The following is a 21553-nucleotide window of genomic DNA, read 5'->3' as shown; positions in this document are numbered from 1 at the left end:
GTCTTTTATTAATGGGTGGACTTATGCCACACAATGCTCCATACAACAGGTGATTATGTAAATTACTTCTCTCACTCCATATGTATATCACAAATGATCAATTTAAGCTAAAATCATAGAAAAATATGTGTTTTGATTAAGTGTATCAATAAATGATGTTTCATTGTTCTGCTTTTCTAACAATAGTCTTATTTTACTCCTATTATGCTGTCAATTCATTTTTGAGGGTGCTCTGGAGTAACCAGGAGCCTAATTACCAGGACTATAATGGTGCAGCAAGCTGTATTTTCAAGTCCTGGTTGACATCCAATACTTAAGAATCCAAATTTCATTCAAAGAATTTTTTCCTGACTGCACCTCAAGCACAAGTCAGAGCTGTAACATGTGCCAGTTTCTGCACACTTTCAAAAATTCCAATCAAAAGGAGTTGACTGCAACTTTTCATCTTTATTCAGAGATAAATTACTGCACACTAAATCACAGTTGTTTAACGCAGATAAGGAAGGAGAATGTTCTGCAGACACAGGGATTTGTGCTATCTCATGTTAACATCAGCATAGGGAGTGTCTGCCTTGAGGTCTGATCTTGAATTTTTGGGGCAGTTCTGATGCTTGCATACAATAGGCAAAATGCAGTTCTTCTTATGTGACATTTTTAACTCACTTTCATTTAGAAATGAGATTCTGATGCTTCTGTTGTCTTCATGTGGGGTCTGTCTGTCTATAATTCTCCATCTTTTTCTACTGAATGCAGTGGCCAGCTGGAAGCACACCTCAAATATAATGATTTAAATCCATATGAGTTTCATGGAGATAAGCAGCCGGGTGAAAGGTACAGGCTGTTCTTAGCCTTACTAATTTAGAGACTCCACACTGAGGAGAGGTGTTACATCTGCCTTAAGTGCAGAAAATACTTGGATAAATACCTTTATATCTATAACACAAGGGAATCCTCTGGAAAATAATATCATTAGTTCTGCTGCTCAAAGAACTACTTGCTTAGAGGTGCTTAATACAAAAAAATTCACCAGTCCAACCTACAAGTGACTAAGACAAATTCTTTGTATGTGCTTGTGATGATGGCTGGAAAATACCAGGCAAAGGTCTCTAAAACCAAGACCTTCAAGTGTCAGTGTGAGACCTGATTTTCACTGTTTGGGCTGAGAACGACATTGTCACATCTCAGAGAAGAACACAGCTTCTCTTTGGCAGTAAGCCTCTTGCTAAAAACCTCAAATCAAAGTTCAAAATGCATATAAGTAAGTAGCAGGAAAAAATAGGTGCAGATTTTACTGTAGTCTATCCAACTATAAATCAGGAGGAACTCCTTTTGTATGCAGTGGGATTAAATGAGTTTGACAGCGTTACTGAAAGCATACAGGCTTGGGGTCTTGAGGTGCCCTGATGCAATGACTTATTTACTTGCGGGCATTTTCTCCAAATAATTTCACAGCAGACTGGTGGTAACCGCACAGAGGAATAACACAATCATTTTTACTTTATTACTGCTTCACTAATACTAACATCTGTCAATTACTGCTTTGCTACTGTCCAGATCTAAAGTGAACTCTACGTAGTACAGCCCCTCCATGATCCCTCCATGTCCCAAATTCAGCTGTGGCCAGACAGCCACACCAGGAAAAGGACTGGGAAGTCTGCCACATGAGGAAAGGCTGAGAGAATTGAGTTTGCTCAGCCTTGAAAAAAGAAGGCTTAAGGGACACCTTATCACCATCTTCAAGTAATTAAAAGGTGGCTACAAAGAAGAGGGAGACCCCCTTTTTTTGCAGGGAGTCACATGCAAAAGATGAGGGGTGATGGGTACAAGTTATTCCTGAGGAGACTTTAACTGGAAATGAGGAAAATTTTTCTCAATGAGAATGATCAGCCACTGGAATGTCCACATGGTGGATTCCCCAACACTGGACACTTCTAAGATTCAGCTGGACAGGGTGCTGAGCCATCTTGTTTAGACCATGCTTTTGCCAAGGAAGTTTGGATAAGATGATCCTTGAGGTCCTTTCCAACATGGTGTTCTATGAGTCTATGAAATATAAGGAAGCTGTAAATATTGAGGGATCCCTCTTGTGCTCTCCTTCATTCCAGAAGTCAGGGGTTTAGTGAGAAGAACTTAACCTGCTTACAGAGAGTGCATTCCAAAGCAGTTGGCATGAGCACGTATGTAATTGAAAATTTGCATTCATATGTGAGTGACCCAGCCAGAGAATATCTTGGGACAGATCTGATCAATTATAACAAAATCTTATCACTCAAATTTCAACAGTTCAGCACTAGTACTTCTCACATAAATTTAAGGAAGCATGAACACTCCATGAACAGAAAATAGCCAATTACATTCAGCCAAAGTCTCCTGGGTTTCTTTAAATGTCTTTCATCCAAATATTGTTCAGTCTGTTGAAGATTTTCTTATGCAAGCTGGAAAGATTAGAAATATCTGGTTTTACCTTTGTCTACATAACTTCCCCTTCCAGGCAGTACCAGTACACCACCACTGTCACTCTGGTTTTAAATACTGACACGGAACCAATAAAAACTATTCCTGTTCTGTATATCCCTTGCAGCACAAATTTCTATTTCATATCATCTAAGGTTTTCCAGATTTGTTTCAGTGTTCCACCTTTACCTTTTATTGAACCTAGCAGTTTTGTAGTGTACAGGAAATGATAAATTACACTAGTTTCAAGTGGACAACATCTGTGTTTGTTTCCTGGGGGAAAGCAAAGCTGATATTATTTCCCTCTCTGTGTGAAGCTGCTGTGTGATTCTTCCAAATGGCTGAAGTAGCCACCGGAGTGATCCACATATAAGTAGCCTGGGAGTCTAATTATCTAAGGACCATTCATTTGAGCATATTTAAGGAAGAAAGAAAAATTACCAGGCCAGTTATTGCTATTATTATCATCATCATCAACAACAACATCATTAATTGATTAAGTCGTCATTAATTAATTGATTAATTGATGATGATGAACTGTGCAGTTGGAAAAAAAATGTACTGTTTCCACCTAGAGTACTTCATCAAATTATCTGATTGTTTAGCTAAATCCAAAGAGCGCAAAAGCCCTTTGTTATAACAACAAAAAACTGCCGGATAAGAGCTGAATGAAGAAGGCTGTGAACTGTGAAGCTGTAAATGCGGACACGTTTTCGGGCAGGAGCTGCTCTACTCTGTTTAAGGGCTGCCATCCCAGGGCAGGGCAGCATTTCCCAGGGACATCAAGACATTTCTGCACCCTTGACCCAAGATAACAGCTTCTCGTGGTGGCAACCAACAAGATCTTGTTGAGAGTAGTCCAATGGGGAAAGATGTGTTTCTTCTCTCTGTACTCTTCAAGCCTGTTCACTACTACCACTGCATTGAATCTGTTGTGTTGCTTAACCTGAAAGGCCAAAGGAGTCTGAAGTGTGTTTCTTACGAAGGGGCAAGGGGTAGTTAACTCCCATTATTTTTCCTGTTGAATCTGTACCATGATTTCTTCTTTTATAACACCCACGGTATTGTTTCATATCTCCCAACTATGTTTTTTGGTGCCATATAATAATGAAACATCATGAAATTGAAGTTCTCCTCTGAAAAATTCTAAACTGGTGTGAATTGAAATACTAGTAGATTTATTCAGCAGAGCAAAACCATATGTGGTACAGTACAGCCCTGTAGTTAACTCTCTGGGTGTGTCACAAGAGAGTCTTTGGCTGGGAGTTGTCTTGCAGGTGAAGCCCACTCTGCTCCAGAGCTATACACAACTCTTGCCTTAGTGAGCTGTTTGTGCATACAAATGGCCAGAATGGTCACCCAGGCTGGCTCATGGAGCTTTATCCAAGCAGGTTAAAGACAGGTTCTTTTTGGTTGTGTTTGGGAGCTGGAGATCTTACTTTCTCATAACAGAGTATGAAATTCATCCAGGCAGGTAAGAGGGAAATAATAGATTTTATATCTAACTGGGAAGGCATGGAAGGCAAGCGGTAAGATGACATAATTTGACAGCAAGTCCAGCCATTCCAACATCATCTAGCAGCTAAGTTCTAGCAATACAGTAGGGTTGACTTGTCAACAACTGCCTTCACCAAAATCTAACTCAGGGGCTGATGCCATTTGTTTACCTTCATTCTGTTTGTTAGGTTGGAGTGGGAGGAAGTAAACTATATTCCCAGAAAATCCTCCAAATCTAAGTTGCATTCGTCACTTAAAATTATTTATTGCTGACTTTTCTTTCTCCCATATAAGAAAAGATTTTACAAGCAAACTATCAGTTATTTTCTGACTTTCCCGAACAGTAATGACACTAATACATATTCTATCTCCCTTAATATTTATTACTGAGTATGCTGATCCCTACTCACAAAACAGCCCCACACTCCAAAGAAAGATTGAAAAACACACCAAAAATTTTTTAAAATATTATTTCATTTCCTCTTTTGCAGATCTTGGCAGATAGATGTTTAATGAGACTGAATTCTGTTTGGTTTCCTAATATCAGAATCTTGTGTTGTAAAAACCTTACTGAAGAGAGCTTTTTGTGATATCAGTCCAAACTTATTCCCACATCCAATGAATTAAATTAAAATATTTGCTATGCTTACAGAATCCAAAAATGTAAGTGCACTTCTTAACACATTCTTTGGAGGTACTTTGGGATATCCAGGTCATCTTCATGGGCTGGCAGATACAACATGGGGGTTAGAAGAAAAGCTGGACCTTCCCATAAGGTGGGCAGCTGGAGGACAGGCAGGATGCACCCACTGTCTTAAATAATAGTAAGCACCCATGCACAGATAGCTGAATCCTGTCCAGAATCAGCACTCTACCAGTTCTTTTTTCACTTGGATCCTTTTCAACCTCTGGATGAGTTCAACAGAAAGAGAGATGAACCCATTCGTAAAAATGAAGGGCAGAGAGGGGGATGTCACTGTGATCAGCGAGTTTTCTCCTGCCATCATTCTTCATTTTCCATCAAAGAAATCCAAAGTCAGCAGTCTAGTCAAGAATGTTTCCAGGCTGCCTGGGGCTGTAAGGAACAGGGAAGTTAGGAGATAATAGGGAAGACCTGGGTCCTTAAAACAGACAGCACTGGCTGTAGCTTGCCATGTTTAAGGCACAGAAGACTTTCTGAAGTTCTGTAAGTCAGTGTTCCCCCAGAGCAAAACAGCCAGCACCTAGTAGAAAAAGCAAGAAATAGAGCAAAGAAAAGAAATGTGGGATTCCTTTTACCTTGCATTTTCTCATCATTGTCAGATATGTTAAGGACAGTAGGAAAAGAAATCAGGGTAGCACAAGTCCTACAAACAGCATGATAATGTAGAAAGAAACAGAGATTCTTGGATGGATGGGACCAACTAAGCAATCTATACCTGCCAGGAAAAGAATATCCTTGCAACAGCAATGATTGCAATAACAGCACACAAAAGACTGATTCTTTCTTCTTCAAATGCAAATAAGACTTGGAGCACATTGTGGCATGTGGCATACATGTCTGGGAAACGAAAGGCATCTGATATTTGCTTAGCTTCCAAGAGGAGAGTAGCATTTTGGCACAGCCTAAGAGGCATAGAAAAGCAGGTGTAAGGTATGAATTTCACATTACTTGCTTCTATTGCCAGCATTACATGCTCTGTTTCTTCAGTTGGAATCTCACATTTAGAAGACCAAAAAATGACATTGTGAAGCATACAAGAGAAGAATTACACAAGCTCTGGTTGTTCAGCTGTGCACCAGTTTGAGAAAATGCTTTCTGGGAAAATCCATTAAAGCAAATCTGATATGACTTGCCTACCTGTAACATATAAGTGAGCTTCACAAAGTGCTGGCACAATTAGATACAGCCATCATTTCTGTAGCATTCGGCATTTTTAAAGGAATTTGTACTAAATTCATATTAATTTAAAGGCTATTCTGGCTTTAATGAGGTTTTATTGAGTTGAATTCAGAAATTTCAACAGGAATTTTGAACCAATGTCACCTGGATAAATTTAATGGCAATGAACCACTGACTCTGAGCACAGGCTTTGTAGCTGATCAGTGCCAGAAACAAGCACAGAGAAAGACAGGTTAATAGGCCTAAACATGTTTAATATGCAGGGAATATTTGGGGGAAGGTTTTGGATTAATCTTTTCTCCCTTATTTACCCAGAATAATTACTCCCCGAGCACTGGAAAACAGAAAAGGAATGGATCCAAATGCATTTGCTGAACAAAATGGTGATCCTTTGAAGTCAGCTCCCATGGATTCAGAGGCTCATTCAGGGAGCCATCCCCCCATTGCCCACCTCAGGCAGGGCTGCATTTTGTCACAGAACACCAGTGGGTTAGATGGGTGCATCCCTGCATAAGCCTGGATCCCTGTTGCAATGAATATTAGGTGTCCATGGCCACCTAATGCATTTCCAAGTATGTTGCAGTCACTTATCTTTCATTATTAAACTCCTGAAAATTATTTAACATGATATGGTATTACTGTTGGGGGGGGAGCTTTTATTTGTTTCCTACTCTGTCGTAATTGGTTACCTGACTTCAGTAGTTTCTACACTCAAGAATTTGGTTGGCAGTTCCTCACTTCTCTTTTCTGCACCAGTATTAACTTCTACAATAATCATCAGTTTTCAAACAACTTCTCTTCATTTTGTTTCTCTGATTGATACAATATGTAAAGACTTTAATGTGTGCTTATCTAACTGAGACATCTCTTTATTAGATGCCACCTGAATGAGCTGAACTGAATTGAATGAGCTGAAAAGGACATTTTTCAGCCTCAATACATCCAGATTTTCTCTGGAATGGTTACCAAAAGAACAAAGCATGAGACTTTTCAGCCAAGGTTTCAAGCACTGGCTGACCAGTGCTGCTCAAATGATATCAATCTCCTAAGGGGGCAGAGCAAGCCCTTTAATGTACTGATACCAACCGAAGGGATTAATATCCCTTTTGTATTTCATCTAGATGTTATATATTTTCATGCATACTCTTGTGTTGTGCAAATTCTGTTGAAAAGTGCTTATATGAAAGCAGACTAAGACTGCTTCATGTTTGACTACTTTTCCTAATGGCAAACTTTTCCTAATGGAAAAGTTTCATAAATACATAAAATGTTGTCATTCCCATGGCACTTCGCTTTATGTAGTTTCCTGATTTTTGCTTCAAGGACTTGATCATTCTCAAGTCATGTGGAGCCAGTTATGCATATATTTAAACCCGATGTTGATAGAGCATTTTTATGCAAGGTTGTGCAGTGTCACTCAAAACCTAGTAGTTTTAATAAGGTTGGTGGTGGCTTCATCAGATTTCTGGAAAGGATCAGAGTCCTGATCAGCCATTTCTCTTTGTAAAATGAAATTTTAGCAACACAGAGAATGGAGAGTGGTTTAGACTTGCATTTCTTTGAGTACAGCTTCTTTCTGGCCCTATCTGTCTTTGTGAGACTCTTTTCGGTGTAGTTGCCTTCTCTGACCTGCCCTCCCCACATTTCTAGGATGAGAAGGCACCAGACTATTTTCTTTAGATGGTGAAAATGATAAATGTTTGTAGTTACTAGCTGCAAGGATTTACAACAAATTTGGAAACTGCTGGCTACCGTTAGATGGTGGGTGGCAGTTTTGGGGCTCTTAAGCCATCTGCAGCTCTCAAGCTGTTCAAGCGCAATTTGTTATGCTGGGGCTGCATCCCTGAGCAGAGGGAGGCTGTGCTAACATGGGGTCAACTTGATATTTAGCAGCAGGAGATCCAGGAGAGACTGCTGAAGCCAGCACAGCTGGCTTGCAAAGGAGCAATAGGGTGTCCTGGGAATCTACTGTCATCTCATGCCCACAATCCCTTGACATTTTTAAGTATGGGGACTCTGTGTAGGGTTAGGAAGCTGGGTAACTGTTCCTTCACTTGCATTTTTATTTTATGACCCCCTTTAAGCCTCTTGGAGGTGCTCTAAGAGGGAGAAAGAGGTTCAGCCACAACCCAGTTTCCAGAAACCTTAGCAATACAACAGTCAGAACCTCAGGTATGACAAGTATAGTGGAAAAAAAGGCCTGACAGCTATGATATTCCCAAAGATAATTGGTCTTTACTGAGGAATTGTACCATTAAAGAGTAAAAAATTGAATTATTGACATAAATGCAGTGAAAAATCTGGTAGAGAAGCAATATCTGAAAGCAATATAAGCAATTTTCCCAGAACCCGTTCTTCTAGAAGACTGATTTTACTTATTGAGGTATTGCACAATCTGTAAACAGATAAGAATACTCTGATAGTGGATAAGGAAGATGTATAACATAAAGCAAAAGTCCTCTAGTAAGTTCTGTGACATACTTGAGTACACTCCCTAGGGGCACACAATGTATAAGTGAGACAACACCGATATTAAAGGTCAGATATTGTGGACACAAATCACAAGAAGGAATAAAGAAATCTCCACTGATGGAACACTTTAATGACATGAAACCTCCTTTCACATCTTTAGAGTTTATAGGTATTGACTATGTCTCGAAAGCCCCCAGAAAGGGGGAGGCAGGAGCAGCTTATTAAGACAGTGAAAAGCACAGAGGATTTAAAACTTAAACGTGTCGCTACCAAATAGAACAAATCAATAACTGAAATAGGTTATGTATATGTTTGTCTAAGATTGGAAGAAGAAATCTACTTGATTACAGACATTTAGGGGAAAGCCCACAAAAGACAGAGCAGTATTGTTAGCTACTGTGGGCAGCGCAGGGTGCAGCAGCAGAGACCTTTGGCTCATCACAATTATTCCACAGGAGCTGTCTGCTGTCGTAAATGCATTCTGTGAGAAGCCACAGGCAGTTGCCTCTTTGCTGTGTGCTGCTGCCTTTCTCAAATGATGTGCTCCTTTCTGTGCAGTCACAGCAAAAGCATCACTCTTTCTAGTTTGGACAATGTAGTATTAGTGGAGACAAACCTGTTTTGTGCCTGTAGCATGGCACTGGGCTACAAATGGTCAGACATCACCTTAATTTTAGTATTGCTAATAAACCCAGCTACTGCTGTACAAGGGACACATATACAAGGACAGCTTGCGTCCTCCAAACCTCACAGTATTATTGTACCTGGAGTCAATACAGAATTGATGTGTTTTGCCAGAAAAAGATGCTTTGGAAACTGATATTTTAGTCCTCTTTGATGATATGGATTTGCTGGGAGGGACTACAGTAGGCAGGAAATTAATGTATTCCCTCATTGCAGACATGATGGAGTTTGACTAAATGTAGCTAAATTCACAGCTTCTCTACCTTCCTTTTAAAGTGGTTATTCCTTGAATATTTGTTTGAACTTCTGCAGAGCTCTAGAGCTTAGTATGGTAATACTGGGTCACAAATGTTTGCTTTTCACTAAGTTTCTCAATAAGAAGAGACAAATTTTCTCACTGCTAGAAATTATGTTTGGAAAATAAATATTTTATATATTTTTCTATATTTTATATTTGAAATATAGACAATATATATGTCTATATATTACTATCATTATTAATATCTTATCACTATACGTTGCTCATTCATCAAAAAAATGGGAAAACAGCATAAAAATAAATGCATTGCAAATATTTCTAGTTTTGTATTTTTGATTCAGCAGGGTAATATTTACCCATCAATACTAGAGAGAGAAATATGACTGACCTAAGTGAAATTTGATTCAGCAATTTCAATATGTGAACAAAAGCATTATATGCACAAAACTAAACACAAGTGTTTGAAATCTCTAACTTACACATTCTCTCTTTAATATGTATATACTTCACACAAGAAATTGGATAAAGGTAAGAAACAAATTGGTTATCCTAAGGGCTCTGAGATGTTTAACTTAGTTGATGTAGTTCAAAAGGGGTAAAATGTACATATGCTGTCAGTAATTCAAGACTGGGCAAAAATTGTGATTATTTCTTCTTGTTTTACTCATATGGGGAAGAATCCTTGATATTTTTAAAACATTAAGAATCCCTGTCTGGAAAATCTCACCTCTTGGAACAAGCCTAGCAACCAATGCTCTGCTATCTCTTATCATCAGGGCCGAACAGTGACCACTTACACCACTGTGATAAGTCTTTACTGATTTGTAGACCCTCACAACGTTTAAGTAGTGATTGAGACTCCTTGATCCTGACTGGAAGCCTGCCAACAGTAAGAATTATGTTTTTTAAAAATACTCCTTCACGAACCTTTAGGCCACACAGGTTGAAAACCACCGCTTTGAGAAATGATGAAATTTCCTTATTAACTGGCAATATATGCTTAAATAAAATTCACCAGTTTTGCTATTTATGTGGCATTTCATATTCCTAATTTCATCTATGTAACATAAATTTCCTGGGAATACCTATCTAAATTGTCATCTGCTGCCTATTGTTTCTACAATGTAGCTTCTGTATGTATAACAAACAACTCTTGCATTATCTTATTTGTTCTCCTCTATCTTCTGGCATGCTTACTTCAATTAGTACACAATAATGAAAATATTACATTATTATTGTAATCACATAAGGAGATATCTGACAAACACTTCAAAATGGCTCAGATCTTTATGCTATTAATTGCTGCAGTAAGTCAGTGCATATAATTGACTGCATTGCATCTGGAATTCTTGTGAGACACCACCAGAATCGTACTCTTCTGTGCTGCGCAAGCTATTAACCAAACATGCCTCTCTTATTCTAGTACAATGTAAGACCAATAGATTCATGATCCAGTTGCTAGGGGGTTTGGTGTGGAGGTTTTTATGTAACTGAACATAGGACTGCAAATGTAAAATGAGTTTCACATTAAGGATTTGTGGCATATTTAAATTTACAACCCAGAATATTTTTATCATGGCTTCTCAGCAAGTCAAACTACCTTTGTATTGGAATTAAAATACTAAATTTACTAGCATTTTCATCGATACATTTTCAAGTTTAAAGAAATAGAGTCTTCTAGTCACTCATATGGTAAAAATTCTTTACAGTTACTCTCTTGAGGAGATAACTTTTACTTATGCTAATAATTAGATAAAATGAAATGAAACTTGTTACAGAAAATAGTCGTACAAAAATCCCGTATTTTGATATCTAGTTCCTTTATGTTTGCTGACTAGACACTTTAAGTTTTCAACTTCTATCTGTGTTAAGTAGGTATTCTATGACTTACATGTGTACAATGCCTGGATACCTCCTTGAAGTCTATAAAATAGAAGTTAAAAGTGGTTCATCAATAAGCTTGTAGAATATCAGTTGAAAGTTCTTGACATGGAAAAAATTAAAGAGAAACTACCTTCTCCGGTCACCATGTTCAATTGATTGTGTTGCTATACTTTGCTGACAATACTAATAATTTAAAACATCGATCTATAGGCATGGCTATTCTTAGCAGAAGACAGTGAAAACAAACTGCTTTGCTTACAATATTCACAACACTGAAGCATGCCCTTAGCAAAGTGGTACAAATGTCAATATGCTGCTGAGCTCCTCAGAATCCATAACAAGTTATTCGAAGCACAGAAAAACCTTCAGGAAGTCTTTGAAAATATAGATCAAATTCTAATACAACTGCTTTCCCCAAATCCTGCACTTCTGAAAATCCATCCCATCTTAAACTATGACAATGATTCTGTTAAGCTTAGATCTGTCAAATGGGAGCATACTTGTGACTGTGAGCCACTGTGTCCAAGGTTCTTCAAAGTAAAAATACACACATTTAATCTACCCGGCATTTCAAGAACAGATTCCACACCTCAAGGACTAGGGTGCTTATCTTGGGTTGTTGCCATTCATTTCAGCTCATTTGCTATTATGATAATGAACTTTCTTTGGAAGCAACTGCATATTTTAAATCAACATAAAAATCCAAAAGATAACTGCATGTATTTAATGTAGTATTTATTAGACAGGGAAGAAAAATAGATGAAGTAAAGCTTTTGCTCTATGTCATATGAAGATGTAGCTTGAAAAACTTCAGTATTATCCTCAAGAAATTAAGTTACGAAAGTCAGGAACTGGCACAGTATGTTCTCAGCCAGTTAAATGCTGCTTATTATTTTAGCAAACATTTCTGCTGGCAGTTGTTAACCTCAGGCAATAGAAATACATGTTTGCAGAGGAGTAAAGAGCAACTAGGGAATCTATTTATTCGCTCCTGTAAAAGCTTTTCTGAACTGATATGCAGAGTTACTACTTCAGAAGTAATTATAAACTAAGCTCATTTGAAGTGGCACCTTTGCTGGTTGTTTTTACTTTCATTTTTATTTTTGAAAACCACATTAACAGCATACAACTATTAATTGGTTTATAAATTAAATGCAAAATTGGTAGTACTATTAGTATAAAACCATGCTTGACTTCTACAATTTTCACAGAATGAAGGACCTTTATGAGTTCTTGTCTTTGGGGAAATATTTTTAAAATTCAGTAGCTGCCATATGGTGTAAGAAGACTCAGTTCAAAGGAAGAAACAAAACCAGACATAAAACACAGACTGGTTTATATTTTTATGACTATAACTAGTGTTCCTCCAGTATGGTAGGGAATTCATTCCAACATGTCTTTCAATGTGGCACTAGTATTTTATAATTACTTCCTACAAGTCCTTTGTGATCTTGACCGTCTCTGTGCATTGCTCTTTCAAAGATATGCTTCCTGATACTGCAATTGTCAGAGTGTTTTTCTGTTTCCAGAAATAATTTGCTTCTCCTGTCAGGCACAGTGCACCTTCTTTCTCAAAGAGCCTCTTCTGGGTGGCCATCTGGAAGCATCACCTCTGTGCAAGTCGGGCAGGCTGCTGACTTTGTGTTGGCTCACTTCTCCTCAGCGCTGGCTACTGCCCTGAAGGCAGCATTAAATTTTATTCCTGGACTGATAAATTTCAAGCCTATTGACATTTGTGACAAGACTCAGTGAAAGACTCAGCAAAAAAAGGATGAAGATGTGGAAGAGGGAATCAGCCAAGGACAGGCATAGATGATCCAAGTCTTCAGAACCAAATAAGCACACAGAGGTGCTGCACCTTACCTGAAATGCAGCATTGACAACTCTCTCTCATGCAGTGTTTGAAGAGCAATGAAAAGCCGAAGCCAAATGCTAAAAGCAGACATTCCCAAACTATAGAGAAATTAGATTTCAAGAGTTCTGATATGTGGGCCTTTCTATAGTCAGAAAACATAACAGAAAAAGAAAGCAATTAAGTGAGAAACGGGGAAAAGCAGAAGAGTTCTCCCTGGATCTAAGAGATCCGGAATGATCAATGAGAAAAGAGGAAAATTGACTTAGTATATTTATTACTAAAGTCTTTTTTTCTGCCTGTCTTCATAACTACAGTGTAAATACACAGCTTCAGTTTTTCCTAGCTGTGTGTAGGGGGGTTAGATATAAATCATCTGTGGGCTTGCGGCTACACTTCAGTGAAACTGATGACATGAAAATCCACAGACTTGGGATGAGGCAGTATTTATAATAAAAAAGATCAGCCTGGTGACAGGAATACTACAATTTTTTCCATTATAATAATATATTATTTTATGCTTCTTCCTGATACTATGCTTTAGAAATGTGTATGATTATCACAAGGTATAACAATCACGAATCATTCAGATTCGCAAGGATGTCCCCAGAAGACAATCTCAAATGCAGACATTTAACAGTTCCCAGATTACGTGCTGGAGCTGGAGAGACTGATTCAAGGCATTTCATGGATAAATTATCAGCTTTCCTGGAACGGCATTTAAATATTGTGCTTCAGAGGTCAGTTGGAGTTACTCTGGTGTAAACTGAGAGTAGTCCAACCCCCTGTGGTTAACCACCACCTGGGTTTAAAGGAAGAAGATGGGTTTGTTTTTTATTTGTTTGTTTGGGTTTTTTTAATAGCTGTGTCACTTTGCAGTTTATTTATTTAATTAAGTAACTATAAAAGTTCACATTCTCACCAGAATTATCATCAGCTAAAACTGATCTATCATGTAGAGTGAGTGTTCAGAAAGACTTGGTTGCCAGTAGGATAGCATCCAAGGAAGAGATATTCCTATTCATAGGGATGAGTAAGAACACTTGGTTTCATTTCACAGATACAGGCTATTCTTTGAAAGGTGAAATAGAACACAGAGTCTTTCAGTGACCAGATACCTGTTCTTTCATGTTACTGGGAATCTCTCAGACTTCAAAAATTTTAAAATTACTTTGAAAAAGCAGAGATGGTTTCCAATAACACCAAATAGATGGCTTGAAGGGAAAGATGCAAGTTTTAGTGCTAACAATAGAAGTCAAAAAGTTAACTGATCTAAGCATGAAAAGGAGTAAACAAAATTTTCTCTTCATTTAATTGTGCAAAATGTAACCAAAACATTCTTTATGAAATTACTATCAAAATGCAATGAGAGCAAATACAACACTGTTTTTGCCATGCATATTTTTAAGTCAGTGAGTGCCATAGTACCAACAGTGTGGAGAATGGACCCCTTAGAAAAATCAGTGATCATTCTTTCTTCCCCCGTCCTTTGCTGATGTTATTTCTTCAGCGCCACTGGAGAAGCCAATGGAAATTTTAAATGAAATACATTGAGCTCTTCGTGTCATGACAAAGAAAGATAGGTTGAAATGTCATGTTACTTTTGCATTTTAAATGTAAAATATTCTATGTACCTGGTCCTGTATCTGAGCCTAATAAATAGGAAATATTTCTATTTAAACCAGCTATTTGTAGGTTACAGTGAAGTCTTTCAAAAGATATGTCACAGTAACTTATTTTTTACATTTCTTCCATAAGGAAAGACTATTATACAAAACATATATATAAATAAAAGGTTTTAATGTTTTTATTTTTTATATACATTTAAATAAATAAATAAAATTTATATCTACAAAGAGAATAAAAACTTTTAACATTAAAACTATATCGACTCCACTGTGCTTAGTTTTGCTAGTTAATTTCTTGTCTAAATCTCAGCAAAGAGGATGGTTTTACCCAATGACTGTGTGATTTTCTTTTTTAAGAAAGAGGACTTAGAATAAACAAAGAGAAGCTTCTAAAAATAGGTTATGCATTCCAAGGGATGCTGGATATCTAATGCAATTCCTGTAGGTCGAGAGCACGGATCTGTATTGATTATTCCGCAGGAATTCATAACGTGTGTTTGAATGCCATCGCACCTCAGTTTACTCAACAGTGTCCCAAGCCCTCACCGCGATCCCGGTGTATGGAGCCACTTGCCAGGGAGGTGCATGCCATCTAGTGGCACCCTAACACACGACGACGCCGTCACCCAGACAGATTCACAGAATCATTTAGGTTGGAATATCATCGAGTCCAGCCTTTGACCGAACACCACTATGTCAACTAGACCATGGAACTAAGTGCCATGTCCAGTCTTTCCTTAAACACCTCCAGGGACAATGACTCCACCACCTCCCCGGACAGCCCATTTCAATGTCTGATCACCCATTCTGAAGAAATTCCTCCTAATGTCCAACCTGACACCCCCCCCCGATAAAGCTTGAGACTGTCCTCTCTATGTCCTGTCACTTGTTGCCTGGGAGAAGAGACCAACCCCCCACTGGGCTACAACCTCCTTCCAGTAGCGATAATCATTGAGCCTCCTCTTCTCCAAGCTTTGTGTAAGGTCTGGTAGGCAGCTGCTGGACGTAACTCTCACAAACAAACAAACAAGCAAACAGACATGTTCACTTTCAGTAGCAATGCCTCTCACAGCTCTCTCTCCTGCTTGATATACTGTGGAATACTGACTCTAATTTATCTTTAGCTGCATTGGCAGCTCCCTATTGCTCCTTATCTTCCCCCTCTACTTTGCTCTTGTGAGAACCCACCCAGAGTGCTGGATCCAGCTCTGGGGTCCTCAGCACAAGAAGGACATTGACCTGTTAGAGTGGATCCAGAGGAGAGACATGAAGGTGATCAGACAGATGGCAAAACTCTCCTACAAGGAAAGGCTGAGAGAATTGTGGTGGTTCAGACCGGAGAAAAGAAGGCTCTGGGGAGACCTTACTGTGGCCTTTCAGTACCCGAAGGAAGCCTGTATGAAAGCTGGTGAGGGACTTTTCACAAGAGTGTGTAGTGACAGGACAAAGGGGAATGGCATTACACTGGAACAGAGAGGTTTAGATTAGATATTAGGAAGAAATTCTTTTCTGTGAGGGTGGTGCGGCACTGGAACAGGTTGTCCAGAGAGGTTATGGATGCCCCATGCCTGGAAGTGTTCAAGACCAGGCTGGATGGACCTCTGAGCAACCCAGTCTACTGGAAGGTGTCCCTGCCCATGGCAAGGGGGTTGAAACTAGATGAAATTTAAGGTCCCTTCCAACCCAAACCATTCTATGATTCTCTGATTTTATGACTATACTTGTCAATTCAATTGTATTGAACAAATTACATTTTGGAAGACATTAGAAGCTGCCAGGTCATAAGGATGGATTCAACATAAAGGAAAACAAAGCCAGCCCTGCTTCTTCAGTCTAAAGACTCTATGTACCATAGCATCCCATGAGCGCTACCCCAGACTCTCTGCCTCCTGCGTGCCAGTCTTCCCAGCTCAGGGGCTGCTACTTCTGCTGCAGAGCCCAAGGGGACATTTTATGTCATCTTATGGTAAAAGTATGACTACGTTTTTTTGGTCTTTCTGGTTTTTTTTCCGGTCTGCTGTGTTGCAGAGTCAGCGGAAGGGTTGGGACAGACCGGTCAAGTGGTCCCGCTCCCTCCTCAGCTAGGGAGGAGCCCGGCGCCGAGCGCTGAGGGTTATTAAAGGGGACTCGTAGGACCGGGAGCCCGCCCGGCACAGAGACCCAGCCCCATGGCCGCGACAGGGACTACATTTCCTACCTGCCCACGGGGCAGCAGCGCGCTCGCCATTATTGTGCGTGCCTTCGCGGGGGCTGCTGGGAGCTGTAGTAGGAGGCGGGGAGAAGATGGCGTCCAAGATCAGCGTGGTGCTGCGGCCGGTCAAGAGCATCGTGGTCCGGTTCTGCCCCTTCGAGCCCAACGTGGAGAGCACGAGGTGAGGGGGCCGCGGGGGCAGCGCCGGCCCCGGGGCTGGGGCCGTCCCCGTTCCCGGCCGTGCTCTGCCCGGGCTCCTCTGTCTGTAAACGCCCTTCCTGTGCCCTCCAGGCGCCCGGGTTCTGCGCGTTTCCCGGCAGGCACGAACGCTGGGCCTTTTGCCTTTAATTCTCTTTATTTTGGGGGTGGAGGCAGGGATTATGTGTGCCCTGGGGAGGCAGCTGCAGGTGCGAAGCGAAGCCGGAAAACCTGCTGTCCTAGCAGTGCCCTGGGACTTGTCACTGTAAAGAGTAAGAGGTCCTGGTCCCCGTGAGGGAAATGCTAGCACCTGTTGTTCCCTCTCAGGAGAAGAACCTCCTTCTCCCAAACTTCTACAGCTGCTGCACTTTGGCTTCCGTGATCTTGGTCTTTGAGGGCTTGCATTTATCAGGCTTTTGGAGCTCAGTCTAGGCATAACCTTGATGTTTCAGAATGGGATTTGTTGTAGGGTTCTGCTTATGGTAAGTGTTACCAGGCTGCACACAGGATTCATTCCGTGCTTTTTGGAGGGTCTCTGCCCGAATGTAGGCCCTTGCATGTGGATATGTGCACTGAGCTTTACCAAAGTACCCAGGGAGAAGCCCTGGAGTGGCTGATCCTGTAGGGAATGTAATAACTCCTTCAAATGCTGGTAATGGGAAAAAGTGGAGGCAACAGCTGCTCCTTTATCTGGGTAATTAACTGTTGGTGAAATGTAAGGAATTGTGCTTCTCGAGTAATGTGGGTTCTGCACCAAACAGTCGCAAAATGTTGGCTTGCAATGACTTTACAGACACATGTACTTTTAAAATGAATTTAGTGCCACAGTTTAATTTAGAATATCTTTAAGCCACTAGAACGTCAAGTAGCTGTCATGCATTTCAGAACTTTACAGGAGACCAATGATGTCAAGTAAATAAATGCTGTCTCAAACCCAAACAAGAAAATATTGGCAAGCAAATGACTTATAAAGAAAAACGAAAATTACTTTGCTGATTGTTTTTCATTATTGTTACTAACCCAGCTGAGAGAAACACAGAAGGTGTATACACTGAAGTTTTACAAAATTCTTTGATCTGCATTTTACATGTTAGTATATAAGGAATATCCATTTGGATTTTTTAGAGTGATTCTCATATAAGAAGTTCCTGTCTGAAATTACTAAGTACAAATCCTATTTTGTTTATACTTTGTTGCCCAGCAGTGTCAAGATATGCAAATCAGTTTTAGAAATATACTGACTTTAATTGCTATCTACCACATACTTAATATATTTTCAAATATATTTTCAGAAAATTTCTCCAATGTATATACCATAAAAAAATCCAAGCTACTAATAGAAACTGTGAAGTGACTGCTGATGTGAGACATGATGGATCTGAACCACTTGTAGATGTCATGTTTGGTAAGGAGCTCGTTTTTTTTTAAAAAAAAAGACCTGAGTTGTGTTACAATGTTATTCTGTTCTCTATTTTTTTTTTACTATTTCTCTCGTCCATAAAAAGAAAGAGGGAGTCACTAACAGCCTGATGTCTAGATAAATGTATATATATGTCTCTGTGCTACAGTTAGATCTGATGGATTTTGGATCCAAAAACTGACTTAACTTTAGAGCTGAATGTAGTTGTGTAGTGACACATACTTATGTGACCTTGCAGACAGGTACAATTCCAGGAAACTAAATGTAGCTCTGTTTTGATGTAAGAATCTGTTCAGTTTCTATATTTTTTTTGAATGTTACCTGTGGTGGAGGTATCACAGTCTTGAAAACAGAAAGTTGAATACCTTTAGTTGCTTATGCAACTGAGTAACTCCCTCTGCAGTTTGAAGGAACTGCTCATATGGGTAAGGCCACATGTGTGCAGATGGATTTGCAGAATGAGGTCAATTGTGTACAACAAGTTTCTTGGTTTCCTTTGAGGGCACAGTGGGCAGGCAGGGAATTGATGGTGGAAATTTCAGCAGTTCTGGAGGCGGCCCAGATTCTAGGCTGTGAACAGATGGCTCTAAGCTGCTTTTGTCCTTTTCTCTGGCTGCATCTTCTTTCCTGCTGTGCTGTAATAGACCAATATGTCATGTAGCCCATTAAAGTTTTCATTATTATTGAGTCATGCTACCCCCTTATCTTTAAACTTCCATATATTTAGTGAATTGGTGGAAATGTCAAAAGTGTTGAATGGTATTTATTTTGCTTAGGAAAGTCTACTTATTTCATGTTAATGTTGCTTGTTCCTCCCTCCCCCATGCTTGTCTTTCCCATTCTTGTCTCTAACTGTGATCTGATGTATTAAGTCTGAAGCAGTAAAGCTCAATGTTTTTCACAGTGTAAAACCAAAACAGTTTGTTTCACTTATGCCAAGAGCTACAGCTCTGAACTCTTACTTTTCTAAGAGCTGATTTTTTTCCAGGGAAGTGTTTGTAGCTCTTGTAGTTGGCAAATGGGGCCTGGAACTTGGATGGCATGCACGGTATTGCATTATATGAGTTTGGGTATGGGTTTTTGTATTTGCAAATCTTGCAGAAATAAATAATTAACTTGGGTACAATACTTGTACTGCTTTTTGCCCATTTTAAAATAAATTCTTTCAGAATTTTGGAAATCCCAGTGCTCTCTATTTTTTTCCATCACAACCACCAGATTGTGTAAACCAATTTGTTGTTTTGGCTAAAGAAGTATGTTAAATGGACTGTAGACAACAGGCTGCTAAAATGCTGAGCCATGTGTGGAAATGGTCTTTCAATGCCTTCTGTGCCTTCTGCTTTGGAGGTATAGCATGAGCCATTCAAATATGTGTTCTTACCATAGGTATACCTATACAAATGTTTTCAGATTTTTCAATAATGCAATTCAGAAATGAAAATTAAATGCGTAATGTGTGCAGTTTAATTTGTTTGTTTGGTGGTGGTGCATAATCAGAGTAAGTAGAGTACTTTCTAATCAGACAAGATGAACAGGTTATTTGGATTTATATATACAAAACAATTGCACACTAGAGTGATTGTGACTTGGACTTTGTGATTTCTTAAGATTTTTTCCATTTACAGCTGATGGAGATCGATTAATAATGAAGGGAGCCAACTTGACCACGGTAGAAATGTTAACAGCATTGGGGTCCAGATGTAATGCAAAAGACCTTAAGGAAGAACAGAAAAGCAAGAAGAAGAGTCCCTGAAGAACAGAAAAACAAGTGTGTTTGCATTTACGTGTGTTAAAAACAGCAGACTGCACAGAAGGCTTTTCTCCTATGCAAGAAAATCTGAGAGAGATGGCCAAAACACTGACCAGTTTAACATGCAGAAGAATGAAGCCTTCCAATGTTCCCTGTCTTTACCTGAAGAACATAGTGGATCAACAAATCTAACACCAGTGGGTCAGAGTGGCTTAAGATGCATGACTGGATCTCTCTGAGCAGCTGTGTGTCGGACTAATATCACGTGTATTTGCATATCAGTGTGAATAATACACATTAGCTATTAAATTAATATTGCAATGAAGACAGATATCTTTGGACATTATTTCCTCCAAAGTTTCTCTATGTTGTAGTGCAAAACATTATTAGAGTGGTTATTATTTTTTGAAAACTATTAAATTTAGTAAAAATTTGAAGAAAACTTTCAAAGGATTCATCATTGACTTAGCTGAGGGACAGCAGGCTGCAAATAGAGTGGATTTTGTAATACTGTGTTTATAATGCATCTGTTTTTAAGCTCCTGCCATTTTCTTCCTGTCTTTTTGAAGAAAAAGGGAAGTCTGCTAACTCTAAATATAGCTCAGCAATTAAAGTAACAAGGTAATGGGACTGTCAAGACACAGTAGAGCTACTCATCCCGTATAAAAGTAACTAACTAACTTTAGATATTTACTGAAGTAAATATCTAACATGATTATTGACATGATTATTGACAGACCATATGGTCCACCTTGTTTCAGATGTATTGTTTCCTTGAAATACATCTTAAAGCACTCAAAAGCATCAATTGCCTTACAGCAAATATTTTTCCCCTCAAAAAAAGCATTACAAATGTTTCAGAAAAGACACATGAAAAAGCAGTTCTTAAAATGCTAAATCTAAGATACTGTCTACTTTTTTAAATGCTTATATTAATGTATCTCAAGGTTCACGAAAATATCTTAAGGCTCATGAAAACTAGTCTCTATTTAGAAACAAGTGTCTACTAGGAAGTTCAGAGACTTGTTCGGAACAAGAACCTGTAGTTCAAAGGGAAAAGTCAGTTAGTTTTTTCAATAATTAGAGGAAAGGGCTATCTTTGAAGTTCAGGTTTGCAATATTTTTGTCAATATTTAGTTCTACCTGTTGTTAATCAGATACCTGACTTCTTTAAAACTAGTTCATTTATTTCCGAAGTTAATTTGGCAGCAGATTTAGGACACAAATATGAAACTAGTTTTACCTTACTTTTGCCAAGATTTTTAAATGGACACTGTCCTTTCTGAAAGGAAGATCATTTTAAATAGCACAGGCAAGGTGGTTGTTTGCTACTTCTTCATTAGGTTGCTCAAGTCAAGGTGATGTGTTATATTGGAGAGCTG

At 39.1% G+C, this 21553-nt stretch overlaps 1 protein-coding gene and 1 long non-coding RNA gene across 3 annotated transcripts; one reads left to right on the top strand and one right to left on the bottom strand.

The window, feature by feature from the left end:
• Positions 1-490: 490 nt before the first annotated feature.
• LOC113969615 lies at positions 491-16908 on the bottom strand. 2 transcript variants are annotated; one of them, XR_003534912.1, is made up of 3 exons: positions 16810-16908; positions 13637-13786; positions 491-772 (listed from the first exon to the last, which is right to left on the bottom strand). It is a non-coding gene; the product is annotated as an uncharacterized LOC113969615 (long non-coding RNA). The 2 variants fall into 2 exon arrangements; XR_003534911.1 differs by lacking the exon at positions 491-772 and adding an exon at positions 12064-12809.
• Positions 16852-20613, top strand: MRPL53 (mitochondrial ribosomal protein L53). The gene is made up of 3 exons (XM_027687481.1): positions 16852-16984; positions 18294-18406; positions 20047-20613. Exons 1-3 carry the CDS (start codon positions 16896-16898, stop codon positions 20172-20174), a joined length of 330 nt encoding a protein of 109 aa, XP_027543282.1. The 5' UTR covers positions 16852-16895; the 3' UTR covers positions 20175-20613.
• Positions 20614-21553: the final 940 nt, after the last annotated feature.

Source organism: Neopelma chrysocephalum, unplaced genomic scaffold (assembly GCF_003984885.1).
Source record: "Neopelma chrysocephalum unplaced genomic scaffold, ASM398488v2 Primary Assembly neopelma1_22, whole genome shotgun sequence".
Taxonomy (NCBI): Eukaryota; Metazoa; Chordata; class Aves; order Passeriformes; family Pipridae; genus Neopelma; species Neopelma chrysocephalum.
The sequence above is the reverse complement of the archived record's forward strand: the minus strand, read 5'-3'. Positions and strand labels throughout refer to the sequence as shown.